Consider the following 14,275-nt stretch of genomic DNA (forward strand, 5'->3'; position numbering starts at 1 on the left):
TGGGTGGTGTTTCTACTATGCTTCAACTTACATATCATATCGTCAGTTTACATTTTTTTCCCATATCTCATATGTTAATAATAATGAGGGTGGAAACAGTATGCCCATCTTTATCACAAAAGAGCACCTCCAATCATTCAAACACATCGTCCAACATATATGTATATAATGTGCGTGGGGAGATGATTTTTTAGAGGAAAATGACGTCTTTCCAAATCATTTGACTTGGTGGGTGGAGGCCACCGCTTTGCTTGATTCTTCTTTTTTTTTTTATATAACAATATAGTGTCATTTGGCATCGCCAGCTTCCTGTTTTGAGAGAGAGAGAGAGGGAATGAGCGAACGAAGCTAATGACAATGATCATGCCAATATGCATGCGTCATTTTGGGTTGTCCTCATCTAATTTATGTGAAAGAGATACTTTGGTGGCACCGGCACGCTATCCTCCTCCTCTTTCTATCTATCGTGGCGTTAGCTGGTGGATGACCCTTACAATTTAAAAATAAAAACAATAAACAATTTATTTTTTTTAAGAAAAAAAAAAGTTGGTGAATTTGGCTCTTTAATTTTTCTTAAGAAACAATCTTTGCTTTCACTTGGCTGGCAAATAGAGTTGGTTTTTGAGTTTTGACCACTAGAAAGGTATAATAATTTGGTAGAGATATACCTACTCTTAGCTTCTCATCTCTTTAAAAACACTGAATGGCCTTTCATCGTCGCGACCTATGCTATGATTCCTTCCCGATGACTATTGATGCACATTACAGTTACATGACCCATACTTTTGTAGCCATGGGGATCGAGAGTTTCCATTGTTATTGTTTTAATGAGATCCAAGGAATCAGCCAGAGCGAGACGTGAATTCGAAGCACGCGTCGGTTCCAAGACTGACTGACTGGCACGTTGCCTTGCCGCGAAGGACATGCGTCCCTGTGGGGACTTTCAAATCCCTTCGTCAACCTCCAGAGTTGGTCGAGAATAAGATTTGAACTTAGAAACTTCAAAGATCATCTGTTGGTGACTTTTCAAAGCCTGAGTGGAGACGTTCAGATTTCGACAGCGGTGGAAATCGATCCTGGATTGAATTTAACAAAATATCTGCGTCCTAATGGGCATCAATTTGCATTCGCTGGCATCATAAGAAGATGAAGAGTTGAACAGCAGAAGTATATTTCATTTGCATAATTCGTTTATGCTTTATTAAGCCCAGCTTCAGCTTGGTGTTTATTCTACATCTGCAGAGAACGTCTTGGGTGTTTAGTTCCTTCATGATGAAGAACTTTCGTTTCACCTTTACAAATTACAGTAAGGTTCCAACTATTCAAAGAGGCCCTCAGTGACGGTTCATTTTATCATTGGATCGATGACTCCAATTGGTAATTTTTTTCTTGACAAAGCAAATTTAATTAAAAATATATTAATGCATAGTGAACAGTTGCCGACTCATATATTGCTGAACCCACGTTTATTACTCATTAATGAACGCTTAGAAAGAAAAATCCTTAAAGAAGAGGGCAGTGCATGAATATATAGATGTTGCGTGTCCACGTGATGTAGTCATCGGTAGGCCTTCTTCTTGTTTACAGTCAAAGCGGCGATGGATCACCCAAACCTTTTGTTACTTGGTGCTGGAGTTCTTATCAAGTTATGCATTGCTTGCTTCCAAGGAAAAAGATGACGCCGCCGTTGCTCGCTTGATGTAATGTATAATGTTTTGAGGATGGTAAGAACTTTCAAGCTGAGAGCGTCTCTAATACTGAAAATTCAGGCTGCTACATTGAGATCATCTTTCTCTTTTTTCTCCTCCTACCTGGAAAATCGTTCGAGGTGGCTGACTTTAAGCTAAAGCTAGCCTCCTCCTTCGGTGGTAAAAGTATGGCGGCTACCAACCTATTTTTAAATTTTAGCAGCCATATTTTCAAATTACTCCTGCCTACTTCACAGTTACCTTTTCAGTAAATTGTTTTCTGAAAAAAAAAACAAATTGCTCACTTTCTCTTTAAAAACGACAATATTTATGGAGACGGTGGGGAAAAGGAGTTCACAAAAACGAAGGGGTAAATGAACACCACCGCCCTCTGGGCTGCCCTTGTCACGAGATAATACATGGACGAAGGGACAAACTTTACCTCCCCAGTTTCATCCCATGCAAATAAATTCCCGCTTTGATTCCTGTTCTTTGATTCCTGTTCTTGAAAGTTGAAAGCAAGTGGAGAAATCCTTTTTCCACAGATATCAGAAGGAGAAGAAGATTTTAGGAGAAGCCCAACTTTTCTGTAAGCCTTTGAATATAACATTTTGAAAAAAATCATATAGGTTTGATTTAACTGGGATAGGTGATTGGATTACATTTATTGTGGATTTAACATTAGACCCTCTAATTTTCTAGAGTACAAATTAAGAATCTTTAAAATCACGGAGTTCATGCGAGCTTAATTGTTCCCTGCCTCAGCCAGTCTGTGGGCAAAGGGGATGATGCATGTCAAACTTGTTTCGCGTTTGAATGTTGAGAGCAAGCAGAAAGAAACAGCCTTTTGGGAAGCCAGTTCCTGCATATGGTATGCACTTTATTAGCTGGTAGGTGTTTCTTTTAGAGAAAAAAGGAAAAATCTCTCGGCTTTAAACGGCGTTAAAAGTTTGAAGCTTATTTTGATTTTTCAAGATCAGAAACTTGATTTTTTACTAAAATTCACCAAAAGTCCCTTCTTCTACAAGAGATCATCTGCATCATTGTATCTATGTTTATATTTAAGAATGTATGGAGTTGAAATCTGATGGATGTTAAATGTTGGCTGATGATTAAAATTTAAAAATATGTTACTCAAAAACAATCGCAACAGGAATGTTGGTGACTGTTTAGGATGCAGCAACAGTTTATTGTGTTTTGTTCTTAGGAGCAACAGAATTTTTAAGGCATCCGATAAAATTTGACATATGGGCATATATATATATATATATATATAGATAAAAAAAAAGAAAGAAAGTTGCTTTTGAATGAATTCACAGACTGACAGACCTACTCGTGAACAGTGTAAAAGTCAGACGTCAGTTTTTGAATTGAATTCTAGGAGTTTAGTATAAGTTTATTATTGGAGTGATAAACTACTTACGTGCAATGCAAGCCTATACTCATAGATTTATAACTAAATTTAAATGTGAGTTCAATATGTGGCTGAGACAGAGTCAGAGGCGATAAATGTTCAGCTCTTATGCTAGTCGGATATGGATTTGAGTTTGAATTTTTTTTATTTTTTTAAAAAAAAAAGTCCAAGTCCAAGTCTCTTTGGATCAAGTCCAGCAAAAGCTGAAGGCCACTAAAATCGCCATAGAGGAAATGGACTCAAACTCACACAAGATACATGAGGGCGAGCCTCGTGCCATCAACCCCCATCTCCTGCCAGCCCACGGAACTTATCATTTTAAAGATTATTTTTTCTTGTAATTGAAAAAAGTCCTTCAAGTTATGATAATTACGTCATCACTCATTGCCCATCCATGCATGATGAGAGGAGGCAGCAAGGACCCGTTCCTTTCATTCACATCCTCTCTTCATTTTTATGGCGTAACACACACGGCGCCTTCCTGGTAAAAGTAAATGGTGAGAAACTTTGGGTTGAAAATGGTGGCTGTCAAAGGTTGGTGACCAATTAAAGAGCAAACTTCATAACTTGGTAAGAAGATCTGCGGAACTGGATTGATAGTCAGATCTAATAATGAAAAATGAATTTGAGTTCAGATTTAGCTATTTGAATTCCAATTCTAAAACGGATCCCAACTAATGTATACGTGAACACATGATTTTACCTTCCTCAAATTCATGTCTGGGTACACCAAAAAAAAAAAGTATAAATCCAAATTCATGTTCAATTAATAAAGATTTTGACTGAGTATAGTAAATGGTAGATCTGGACTAAGGTTGAATTGTTTATGTGAGCTTCATCTTTGTAAGGCTTCACGGTCAGAAATCACTCGACAATCTTTTTTTTTTTTTCTCTCTCAAAAAGCTTGTCATCATTTTATTGTGGTAAGTCAGTTTTCTTTTCTTTTTTTTCCAAGTTTGAGCAAGGATGATCAAGGGTAGGAATGTTCCCATCTCATTGTCATATAATATTAAAGACCTTTCGCTTTTATCTTTTCGATGAAAGTAAATGTTTCTCAAATTCCATTCCATTGAGCATTGATGAAAGCGACATGGATAAGGATTACTGCTTGCTGCCATGTAAATAAGAAGTATGTATGCTTCTCAAAAGTGTTCCAATCTTTTGCGGTTCATAGGTCGAAATTAATTAAACGACCTCTTCTGGGCAAAATGCATTTATTTGAAACGGTGTCTACATTGATTTCAAACCTGAATCTAAAGTGTTAGAAGATGGGCACAATATGGAAATATAGTAAAAACCGATGCTCTCTAGAGAAATTATACTTAACAATTGGGCCAAAAGTGAAAAAAAAAAAAAGTGGAGCCACAGTTTCCTGACGGTGCGGTAAAATCGCGTGAAAGCGTGTAGCGCGAGTCCTGACGTGGCAGTCTTTTATTCGTAGCGTTGCTTTACAGGGGAGAGTGGGACCCACGCTTTAGGAACACCCCATGTCCACGGCCGGCGATATTTAGAGGGGAAGCAACCACTCTGCCGCGTCGCAAACTCGATATTTTTAGAGAGAGATCGAGCGAGCGAGAGAGAGAGGAAAAGGAGAAAAAAGCGATCGGCGAAAGCTGAAAATCTCGAATTTCTAGGGTTTTTTTAGCCCTAGATTCTCTGCAGAGAGACCGGCTTCGCTCTCTCCCTCGTCTTCTTTGTTTTCTTCATCAGCTCTTTTCGAAGATCACGATTTTTCGCCCTGAAGGCTCTGTGCAAGGAGATAGAAAGAGAACGAGATGGTGAGTTGACGTACCGACCTCCTGATTCGGTTCCTCTAGGATTCTCGCTCTCTCTCTGTATGGTTTTGCTTATTATCTTTGCTTGATCGGCCTTGTGCGTGGCCGATCGGCAGGTTAATTTGTTGTCGCGATTGGTTTCTTGTTGAACATCATTTAATCGGTCGGGGTTTATATGAGATATGGCTTATGAAGTTTTGATGGGAGTGACCTAAGGGTGTCGGGAGGTTGATCTTAGGAATTGCATGGCGATCTGCTCTTTAGGGTTTCGTTTGGCTTGTGTCAATGCTTCTTTTTTTTTCCTTTTTGGGGTGTGGCTCCTGGCTTTGGCGGGCGATGGATTTGATTAACCCTGCCGATCTGATAGCGATGGGTCTTCCTTTGTTAGGATTTGGGTTACCTCAAGTTGTGTGTCTTTGTGTGTGTACTATCTGCAATGTTTGATTCCACCTGCCTTCTTGCTTGGCCATTATTTGAAGGATTTTTGGTTTATTTGGCGTCTGGCGATATGTTGCGTACTACTTCTGCAGTTTATTTTTTTTACGCTTTTAATACCGTAATTTCTGTTTTTTTTTTCTTTTATTTTGGTCAGTTCCCTTTTGCCTGATTATATGATTCACGAAGCCGTTATGATCGTTGGCAAAATGTTTAATGGTTTGATTTCCTCTCATTTGATGTTTTGCTAGCTTTATTGTTACACTGCCCTGCTTATTTCTGTTACGTGATGTTTGCTTATCTGTTTCGCCATTGAACGTTGTGTGTGTTTTGGTGCTGCTTAAGGTTGAATAGGAGATTTGTGCGCCTTTTTTTTTTCCTTTGGTAAGAACCCTCTGTACGGAGAGGAAATTGCTTCAATTTTTTGTTATAGCTATAGCATAATGATCTTAGCTCGTTAGATCTACTCATCTATCCTTGTGATGCTTTTATTTTGGTTTTTCTTTCTCTGTTTCTGTCTTTGGACTTGGCCACTAAATGCCACTTGTTATTGTGGTAATTTGTTAACTGCTTGTGTGTTAGTGAACTCCACCTGAAATTCAGGCACCTTCTGGTGATTGGATTTTGCACTTCTGCTTATCCATATGGTTATGGATAGGTATACCTTCCGGAAACAATACCTGAACCGTGAAGTATCGTGATCCCTTAGCATGTATACCTCACATGGGTTTGAACTTTGAGCATAGTCGCCCTGTTTTTACTATTTACAAACCTTCGAGTTTTTATTTGTTTTTTGAGAATGTCTGTGAAAACTTGTTCTTGATTATACTGATTCACTACACTAGTCCTTCTTCAATAGCAAACAGAAAGATTCTCAATGTTGAACAACTTTCTTTTTGGTGATGTAGGCCAATGCTGCATCAGGCATGGCAGTCAATGATGACTGCAAACTGAAATTCTTAGAGTTGAAGGCAAAACGGACTTACCGCTTCATAGTTTTCAAGATTGAGGAGAAGCTGAAGCAGGTCATTGTTGAGAAACTTGGGGAGCCAAACCAAAGCTATGAGGATTTCACTGCAAGCCTGCCAACAGATGAGTGCCGATATGCTGTTTATGATTTTGACTTTGTAACTGAAGAGAATTGCCAGAAGAGCAAGATATTCTTCATCGCATGGTAATAATATGTAACTTTCTGAACCTAAGTTAACTACTGACTTGTGGTCCATAAGCTTGGGCGACATGCTATAAAATTCAATGGTAAATTTTCGCTGTAGTTTAACCATTTCTTTTGCAGGTCCCCAGACACATCTAGAGTAAGGAGCAAGATGCTGTATGCTAGTTCGAAGGACAGGTTCAAGAGAGAACTTGATGGAATCCAGGTTGAACTGCAAGCAACTGACCCTACTGAAATGGGCCTTGATGTTATTAGAGGTCGTGCCAATTAGACCTTGTTGCAGTTGCTGCTGACTAGGTAAAATAGGCCAAGTGGTGGTAGTTACCATCACAGTCTGGAGGCTTTAAGTGGAGTGTTGATAGCTTTCTGGGGCATGGATTCACTAGATACATTGTCTGCTTGTTGGTTCAAAATTACAGTACAGCTCTTGTGTATGTTTCCAAGCTATATTGACAGTTTATCATACTTCTTATGGCTTAATATTTGTAGCACCTACATGAAAGCTGACATCCCATGTCTAGTGCTACTTGCACTTGATTGTGGCACTTTGATGGTCTATAACTGTTTGTGGACTTGGAGCACTTATAGTTTGTTTTGGGAGGATAAAGATGGATCATTGTTCGATTTATTCTTCTGTTGTTTCAAATTTTGGTTGGGAACTGTATTTTTGGTATTTTCTATCTCCCCTTGTCTTGAGCCTTCTTGGTGAAGCAAAAGGCTATCTGGAGGGAGAGCAAATTGGTTGGATTGGAAGCTCCCTCGTAGACAAATTTTCCTTTTTCTTTTCTCATTTGGCTGTTTATGTTCAATTAGCTATATATGTTTGACAGTTCAAATGGTTTTACGGACGTTATTTAGATTGCTCTACCTCGTAAATTCCTTTACATCTATTTTTCGAGGAGTCTACTGTTGGCATTACTTTGATTTAGGATTCTAACAATTCCATTTGTTTTTCTCGTTTGTAGAAGTATCTCCCTTTGGGGTTTCTTTAATTGGAACCTCGGTTAGCCAGGGTTCATCCAAGTGAAAAATGACCGACCATATTTTGAGCTCGCATCTACTATTAATGATCACTAGAACATCTTTCCTGAACTGGTATTTCACAACCTCGGGTTTTGGTTACAGGCCAAAGTTTGTAGAGCGCCAAAAGCCTACTTGACCATATTTTGAGCTCGCCCTTTGCCTTTTGTTACTTGTTAGCCTTCTGGTGCCGCCCAGTAACACTACATTTGGTCTTCGTATTTTATTTTAATGAACCACAAAGTCGGTGTACGTCATATGGAGGATGAGTATGTGGAGATCAAACATAGTTAGTACACTACTAATCTGGTGACCATTTAGGTGACGATGATGGCTTCTTTTAAGGTTTCTTTTCTTTTTCCATTTTATGTTTTTGGGTCTCACAAGCAACTGACTACGTTTTCCGTAAGTGGCGTGATGGGTCAATTTGTAAATCTTGTTTCTTTTCTCAATATGCATTTCCGGTAAATTGGCTGCCGAAGCCAATCCACCATACTTGGCGTATGGGCATGAATGAGGCTTGAGGAGGAGGAGGATTTATGCTGTCCAGGGAGAATGGGAGGAGGTAATGAGCGTATAGCATGTCAGGTGCCCCGTGAACTGAATCCGTTGGTTCACTCTATTGTCCATGACTGGCCTGTTACTGGAGTGGGTGATTTGCATGGTTCCTTTTGAAGTGCGATACCGGTACTTATCTAGCGGAAGGATTCTGTCTTGTGGTTATAGAGACTGTCTTGCACCTCATAATTTAGATCTACTGAGATTTGGCAACCATTTTCCTTGGGAAGCTTTCATTTTATTTGGTTCGATTTAACTGCTATAATCCTGGGATCGGGAGATCACTGATCGCCCTTTTGTTCACAACTTCCTTTTGACACAAATCCTCCAATGGCCGTGGGAAGAGAAACATTTAACGGTCGTGCATCAATAGACCATGCTCTGAAACAGAGAGTTGGAAAATAAGATGTCGTAGGATAGGAAGTAATATTTGTGTTGCAATTGGTGTTGCTGTTCGTTGGCCTGACTCTTATTCTAAGAAGACCTAAGCACTTTCTTGACCATTACCAATTTGATGCTTTGAACTGATCCTTAGGCCTTGCACTTCGTTAAATTGCAGCGAAAACTCGGTAGGATGATTCCCAATTGTAGTTAATCGAAATTAGGAATGGTTACCGACTAGAGGAATAAGCACATTCTCTTCCTAAAGTATCAAATATAATGTGTATGTTCTGGCTGATTGCAGCAGTCTAAAAATGGAGTTGTTCTAAAGAACAAATGGTTTGCTACTGGTATGGTGATTCATGGACCTGCTGCCCTTCTTGAGTTGGTGTTGGGAAAAAGGTCTCTCTGCCTTCAAGGTTTCACTGAGCAATGTCATTGACTTCGTTTAACGTGTAATTTTTGTATGGCGTTACTAGTTACGAGTGTTGGTGTATGGAACTTGATCCATACTGAACACTCATACATTCATATGTAATTTTTTTTATATGTAAGGGCATATATGTCATTTTATACAAATGCGGGTTTGCCTTAATCCTTATGTTTAGAGGATGGCCGCCGCTGGTGTGTGACTGTCTGTGTGTTCATCTGAGAGAGAGAATACAAAGATCTCTGTGACCGTGGACGTAGGAGATTATTGCTCCGAACCACGTAAATCGTTGTCTTCTTCCTTGTTGCTTCTAACTCCCTCTTGAGAGTGCGAGAGGAGAGTTTATTGTGTGTTGTTCGTAACAACAAAACATGCGAATAACCTTTTGTTTTTTTTCTGGTCTGCTTTTAGTCTGCTTTTGGTGCTTCAGTTCCTACTATCATCAAGCTGCCAAGTTTTCCTTCGATTTGATAATCGTAATAACTTATTTATTTATACTTGGTCGGACGATGTGCCTCTCAAGTGATAGAGTCTATCACTTCTTTGACATTTCATTCACATTCAAGATTCTGACGCTTCTACTTAATCATATAACCTCATGTAATCTGCCATTTTCACTGCAACTAGTCGGTGGAGCTGCATTAAAAATCGGCGAGGAATGTGCCTGGTCCTTCTGTTCATGAGCCATTTTCTATCGCTCCCCCTCTCTTTTTCGTCTGGTAATTTGGTCGGGATTCGTCGATGTCATTCTTTTAGCACATATTGGTAAACTTCTTCAGCTCTCATTTCTAGTGCGTATTGTGAGCTACAGAGTTTTTAAGCCCTTCCACCTTGCAGTAGATGAAAACATATTGTAAAGTTCGGCTTTAGAGACGAATAAGTATGGCCGCCGATCTTGGCGCCACCTGATTCAGCGATTTAGATGCCATGAGACAGCGGAGATTATTAAAAATTTAATTCGAAAATAAACCAAAAACATTTAAAAATAATTAAGTTTATAAAACTCTTCAATGCTCCATAAAGATGCCACTGATTTGAGTAGATTCGGCCATCGCTCTGATAACGGTGAACCGAGATCGCGTCGAAGCCATAAGAAATCTTATTCTGACCTTTTATACGAAGTCCCATAAAAGAACTCTGTTCACCAATTTTCTTGTTCTTAGGCCTCAATTTTCCAAGTTTAAGATGCGTATGAAGAGAAAACAGATTTCCATCCAAAGGACTATGATTTTGTAAGCAAACGAGGTCATTGCTTTACATTCAAAAAGTGAACAGAAATTCCAGAAATACAAAAGAAGATTACAGGAGAAAGAAAAAGGGATCTGACTGGACGTTAGGCTTAAAATCGAGACCCCATATGATTAAGAGACCGACAAAGTCCTTAAGAGCTCGTGAATTTAGTCACAGCCTTTGTTCCTTCCGATACGGCATGCTTGGCGAGCTCACCGGGGAGGACCAGCCGGACGGACGTCTGGATCTCCCGGGAAGTGATCGTCGGCTTCTTGTTGTACCGAGCGAGGCGAGAGGCCTCCTGGGCGAGCTTCTCGAAGATATCGTTGATGAAGGAGTTCATGATGCCCATGGCCTTGCTCGAGATCCCGATGTCAGGATGCACCTGCTTCAAAACCTTGAAGATGTAGATCTTGTACGTCTCACTGCTCTTCTTCACCTTCTTCTTCTTCTTCTGCTTATCTGCAGAACCCTCCTTCGGAAGGCGCTTCTCCGCCTTCGGCTTCTTCTCGGCGGGGGCCTTCTCCGCCACCGTCTTCTTCTCCTCCGCCGGCTTCTCCGCCGGCTTCTTCTCCGCTGGCTTCTTCTCGCCCTTTGGCGCCATCTCTACGATCGCTGGGTCGGGAAACGAGAAGTGGGAAATGGAAATGCGAAACGAGGGAAAATTTGCGAGGGAAAAGGAAGCGAGTTTCGTGGTTTGGAGACAAAGACATCGGAATCAATATATAAGCGCCCGAAAATGAATTTCATTCGCGGAAAATGTTTCGCCTGGATCGATGACATGTCGTGATCCGGGCGGTCGATCTGGCGTGCTCCCATCGATGGCTCAGATTTTGTCGGTGTCATCAATCCGCGTCGTTTCTCGTCCAGATTTCCAAGCGTGATGGACAAGAAGGGACTTGGCGAAGCGGAAACTTTACAGAAATACCAACCTGTAATTACGACGATGCCACCATCAATCAAATAATCAACAAAAGGGAAGAAGAAGAACTCCTCGCAGCCAAAAAGTATCTTATAACTGGTAATATATAGTTGTACTTTTTATTGAAATCCCGTATACAAAGTAGATAATTAGGTAAAGTTTTGCATTATATTGTTAGATAATTAGGTAAAGTTTTATACTGTATTGTGATGTTGCATGAACAAAAAAATTGATGGAAACATATAGTATATGTGATTTTCATGACTCATCGAATTGGTTCAAGTTACATTTATCCCATTTGCATTTCTACCCCACTTTGCATATTTTTTTTATTTTTTATCCAACCATGCTGGAGGAGCGCCCGAAATATTATTGCGATAAAGGAAAAACAATAAAAAGTTGGAGAATAAAAGAGTGACATGACCAAAGAAGAAAACAAAAAAAACCCCAAAACTGGCAAAACAAGAGAACATCAAGCAACCTACCTGATTAAGTATTCGGATAGGAATTCATTAGATAGACTATGAGATGATGGATCGAAATGTATGTAGCTGCTAAAATCAATAAGGCACTAGTAAATCCCATCTTTGATGCTGAAAGCCACCTTTCTTCACTGCATCTAATCATATTATATTTGAAACTAAGTTGTAATACTTACTAGACATGAATGTTGATTTTCATATTATATAACTCGACCATGTTCACTCTGACCAATATTATAATAAGAAGACTTGTTATTTAATGATGACATACATATGTATATATATTCCATTACGGAACAATTTTTTTTTATCTCAAATGTATTGCACATAGTTACACACGATTCTATTTACATGCATGATAACTCGAAGGGTTCAGCGATATCCAAATAACAAAACCCTACCCAGGAAATGGAATCATAAACGATTTACTTATTTGCAGAAGTAGACTTATCATTCATCCAACGAAGTTATCACGATAGTCATAGAAACATGGTTGGTTCCCAAACAATCCTTGTTTTATTTAAAAACCATCAAGGCATATTTGTAAAACATATAAATGTGTGCATTCAAGATTCGTTTATATGAAAAAACAATGCCATTATAAAAAGACTATTAAAACTCAAAAAAGATCAACTTAATATATATTTTGCATCAACCTATCCTTAAGATCATATTGGTAGGGTTGGTTTTAAAAAAAAAAACACTTAAAATGTCATATTTAAAGGACCTTTTTTTTGCCATGGTTTATTGGTTTGGTTTCTACCAATCATCCCATATATATATATATATATATATATATAACCAGACCCGTCCATCTTAAGCATCTGAATGGGACAAAAAAAATAATGAGGAAAATGTGTAAAATGATATTAGATGATAAAAGTGTCATTCACTTTTTTATCTTTCTCTCTCCACACATACATGTGCGTGTATGTGTGGATAGGAAGAGAAAATTTGAATGATGACTCTGGTTTTTAAGAGTCACTTAGGTTAATAGAAAAACTAAAACAAAAAAGTGGAGGACATTTTTTTTTTTCACAAATGCATATATCTTAAAATTATATTAGATTAAATGAATGCACCCATTCACCTGAGTATGCTCACCTAATGCGCTCTTATTGTGCTCAACGACACTTATTGTTATTGTTGAAGCCAAAGCTTGCAACACATTATTACACACACACACACATATATATGCTAAATTAAATTATAAAAGGCATTTACCTGAATGTACGCATGCTCTCCTGTATCCTTTTGTGCTCAAATACACTTCTTGTAATTATTGTTAGCTTTGACAAGGTATTACCTATATGTTTGCAAGACCTTTCAAAATATTTTATATAATTTATTAAATTTTCAACCCCAAATCCTCATATAAATTGTGTGTTGAATATTTCTTTATTTCTTTTACATGAAATTGCACATACATTACTTGAACAAAATGTTCACATATAATGTATTGTTAGCCATCTCAAATTCTTGATTTTTCAAAGTTGGATGATTCGAGGTCCATGTCTACCTCATAAATAATAAATGTAGACGGTACATAATTCAACACATTTAATGAAATAAGCTAATTAAACTCCCGATACAAGCCCCCCCAAAAAAAAAAAGCATAATGTGGTTCGACATTTTTATAAAGACAATGTTTTATAAGCATGCTCCTTCCATTTAATGCACTTGTTTGCAGTAAGAACTTTTCTTTTCTTTTTACTCCGAACTTTTAAACACTTGGACAACTTATCTAACTAAGTTTGCTTGAAAAAAAACTACCAACCAAAACAACCAGTTTTTTCATAAGACATTGAAGACTTTCATATTCTTTGATACGATATTAAACTTACTGGAGTGCTATAATCCATTTATATTAGGGCACACGCGTTTGCGCACCCAAGTTTGAGTGTTAAACCGTGCATTGATACCAACCCACTCTCATATCGGGCTTGGGCTTTTGATCTGACGGATCTAAACCAGTCTCCTAACAGCTTCGGTTCCGACCTAAAAGGCCACAAACCCAAACAATTAACTACTCTAATAACCATTTTTTACAAGTAATTGAAGCGCTATTACAATGTTCAATATGATGTTAAACTTCTCAAACTAGAGCATTACGTTCTACCTCTTTTAAAGCACACACGTGTTGAAACCTAAGTCTAAGTGTTAAGTGTTGAACATGCCCTAATACCACTAAAATGGCCCGACCCACTCCCACACTGGGCTTAGACCCCTTGTTTGGAGGATTTTGAATTGCCCACTAGCAGCGTCAGTTCAAGCAAAAAGACGACTATTAACCAAGATAACTAGTAGCAACCCTCTTTATAAGTCATTAAAGATATCATCATCCCAATCTCAAAGAACCAATACCATACGCATCTGAATGTGATTAGCAGGTGATCATAAATTCATAATTCAGCATTAACATAATCTCTTTCAGATATAAATATGAAGTTATTAGATAAGATTACTCAATTTATTAAGCTCCAATTCCTTTTCGAGCTACTCGATAATCAACGTACACCGGAAAAAAAAAAAAAAAAGAGCTTTGAAAACTATAACAGGCATCTATCTAAAAGTTGAACCAGCCAAATTACGGAGATGGTTTACACCCTTGATAAAAGTTTCACAAGATTAGGGTCCTTCTTGTTTTTGGTCAATATACAGAGCATCACTTTCGAAACTTGAAAGTATGTTAAATCTCATTACTACCTTAACATTAAACTGTGAAAGCTCACAAATGATCTTAAATTACTTCATATTTCAATGTTT

General features: G+C 38.3%; 2 protein-coding genes across 2 annotated transcripts; one reads left to right on the top strand and one right to left on the bottom strand.

Moving 5' to 3' along the window:
* Positions 1–4,621: 4,621 nt before the first annotated feature.
* On the top strand, positions 4,622–7,114 carry LOC116254452 (actin-depolymerizing factor 7). The gene is made up of 3 exons (XM_031629849.2): positions 4,622–4,880; positions 6,221–6,486; positions 6,607–7,114. The coding sequence occupies exons 1-3, from the start codon at positions 4,878–4,880 to the stop codon at positions 6,755–6,757; spliced, it is 420 nt and encodes a 139-aa protein (XP_031485709.1). The 5' UTR covers positions 4,622–4,877; the 3' UTR covers positions 6,758–7,114.
* A 2,953-nt stretch (positions 7,115–10,067) lies between these two features.
* On the bottom strand, positions 10,068–10,798 carry LOC116254450 (histone H2B-like). The gene has a single exon (XM_031629848.2). It carries the CDS (start codon positions 10,707–10,709, stop codon positions 10,257–10,259), a length of 453 nt encoding a protein of 150 aa, XP_031485708.1. The 5' UTR covers positions 10,710–10,798; the 3' UTR covers positions 10,068–10,256.
* Positions 10,799–14,275: the final 3,477 nt, after the last annotated feature.

Source organism: Nymphaea colorata, chromosome 5 (genome assembly GCF_008831285.2).
Source record: "Nymphaea colorata isolate Beijing-Zhang1983 chromosome 5, ASM883128v2, whole genome shotgun sequence".
Taxonomy (NCBI): Eukaryota; Viridiplantae; Streptophyta; class Magnoliopsida; order Nymphaeales; family Nymphaeaceae; genus Nymphaea; species Nymphaea colorata.

Excerpts from the sequence above, each read along its gene's own strand:
- LOC116254452 (XM_031629849.2), top strand. Across the intron at positions 6,487-6,606 it reads AAGATATTCTTCATCGCATG|GTCCCCAGACACATCTAGAG; the intron begins GTAATAATATGT and ends TTTCTTTTGCAG.
- LOC116254450 (XM_031629848.2), bottom strand. The coding sequence starts at position 10,709 with ATGGCGCCAAAGGGCGAGAAGAAGCCAGCGGAGAAGAAGCCGGCGGAG.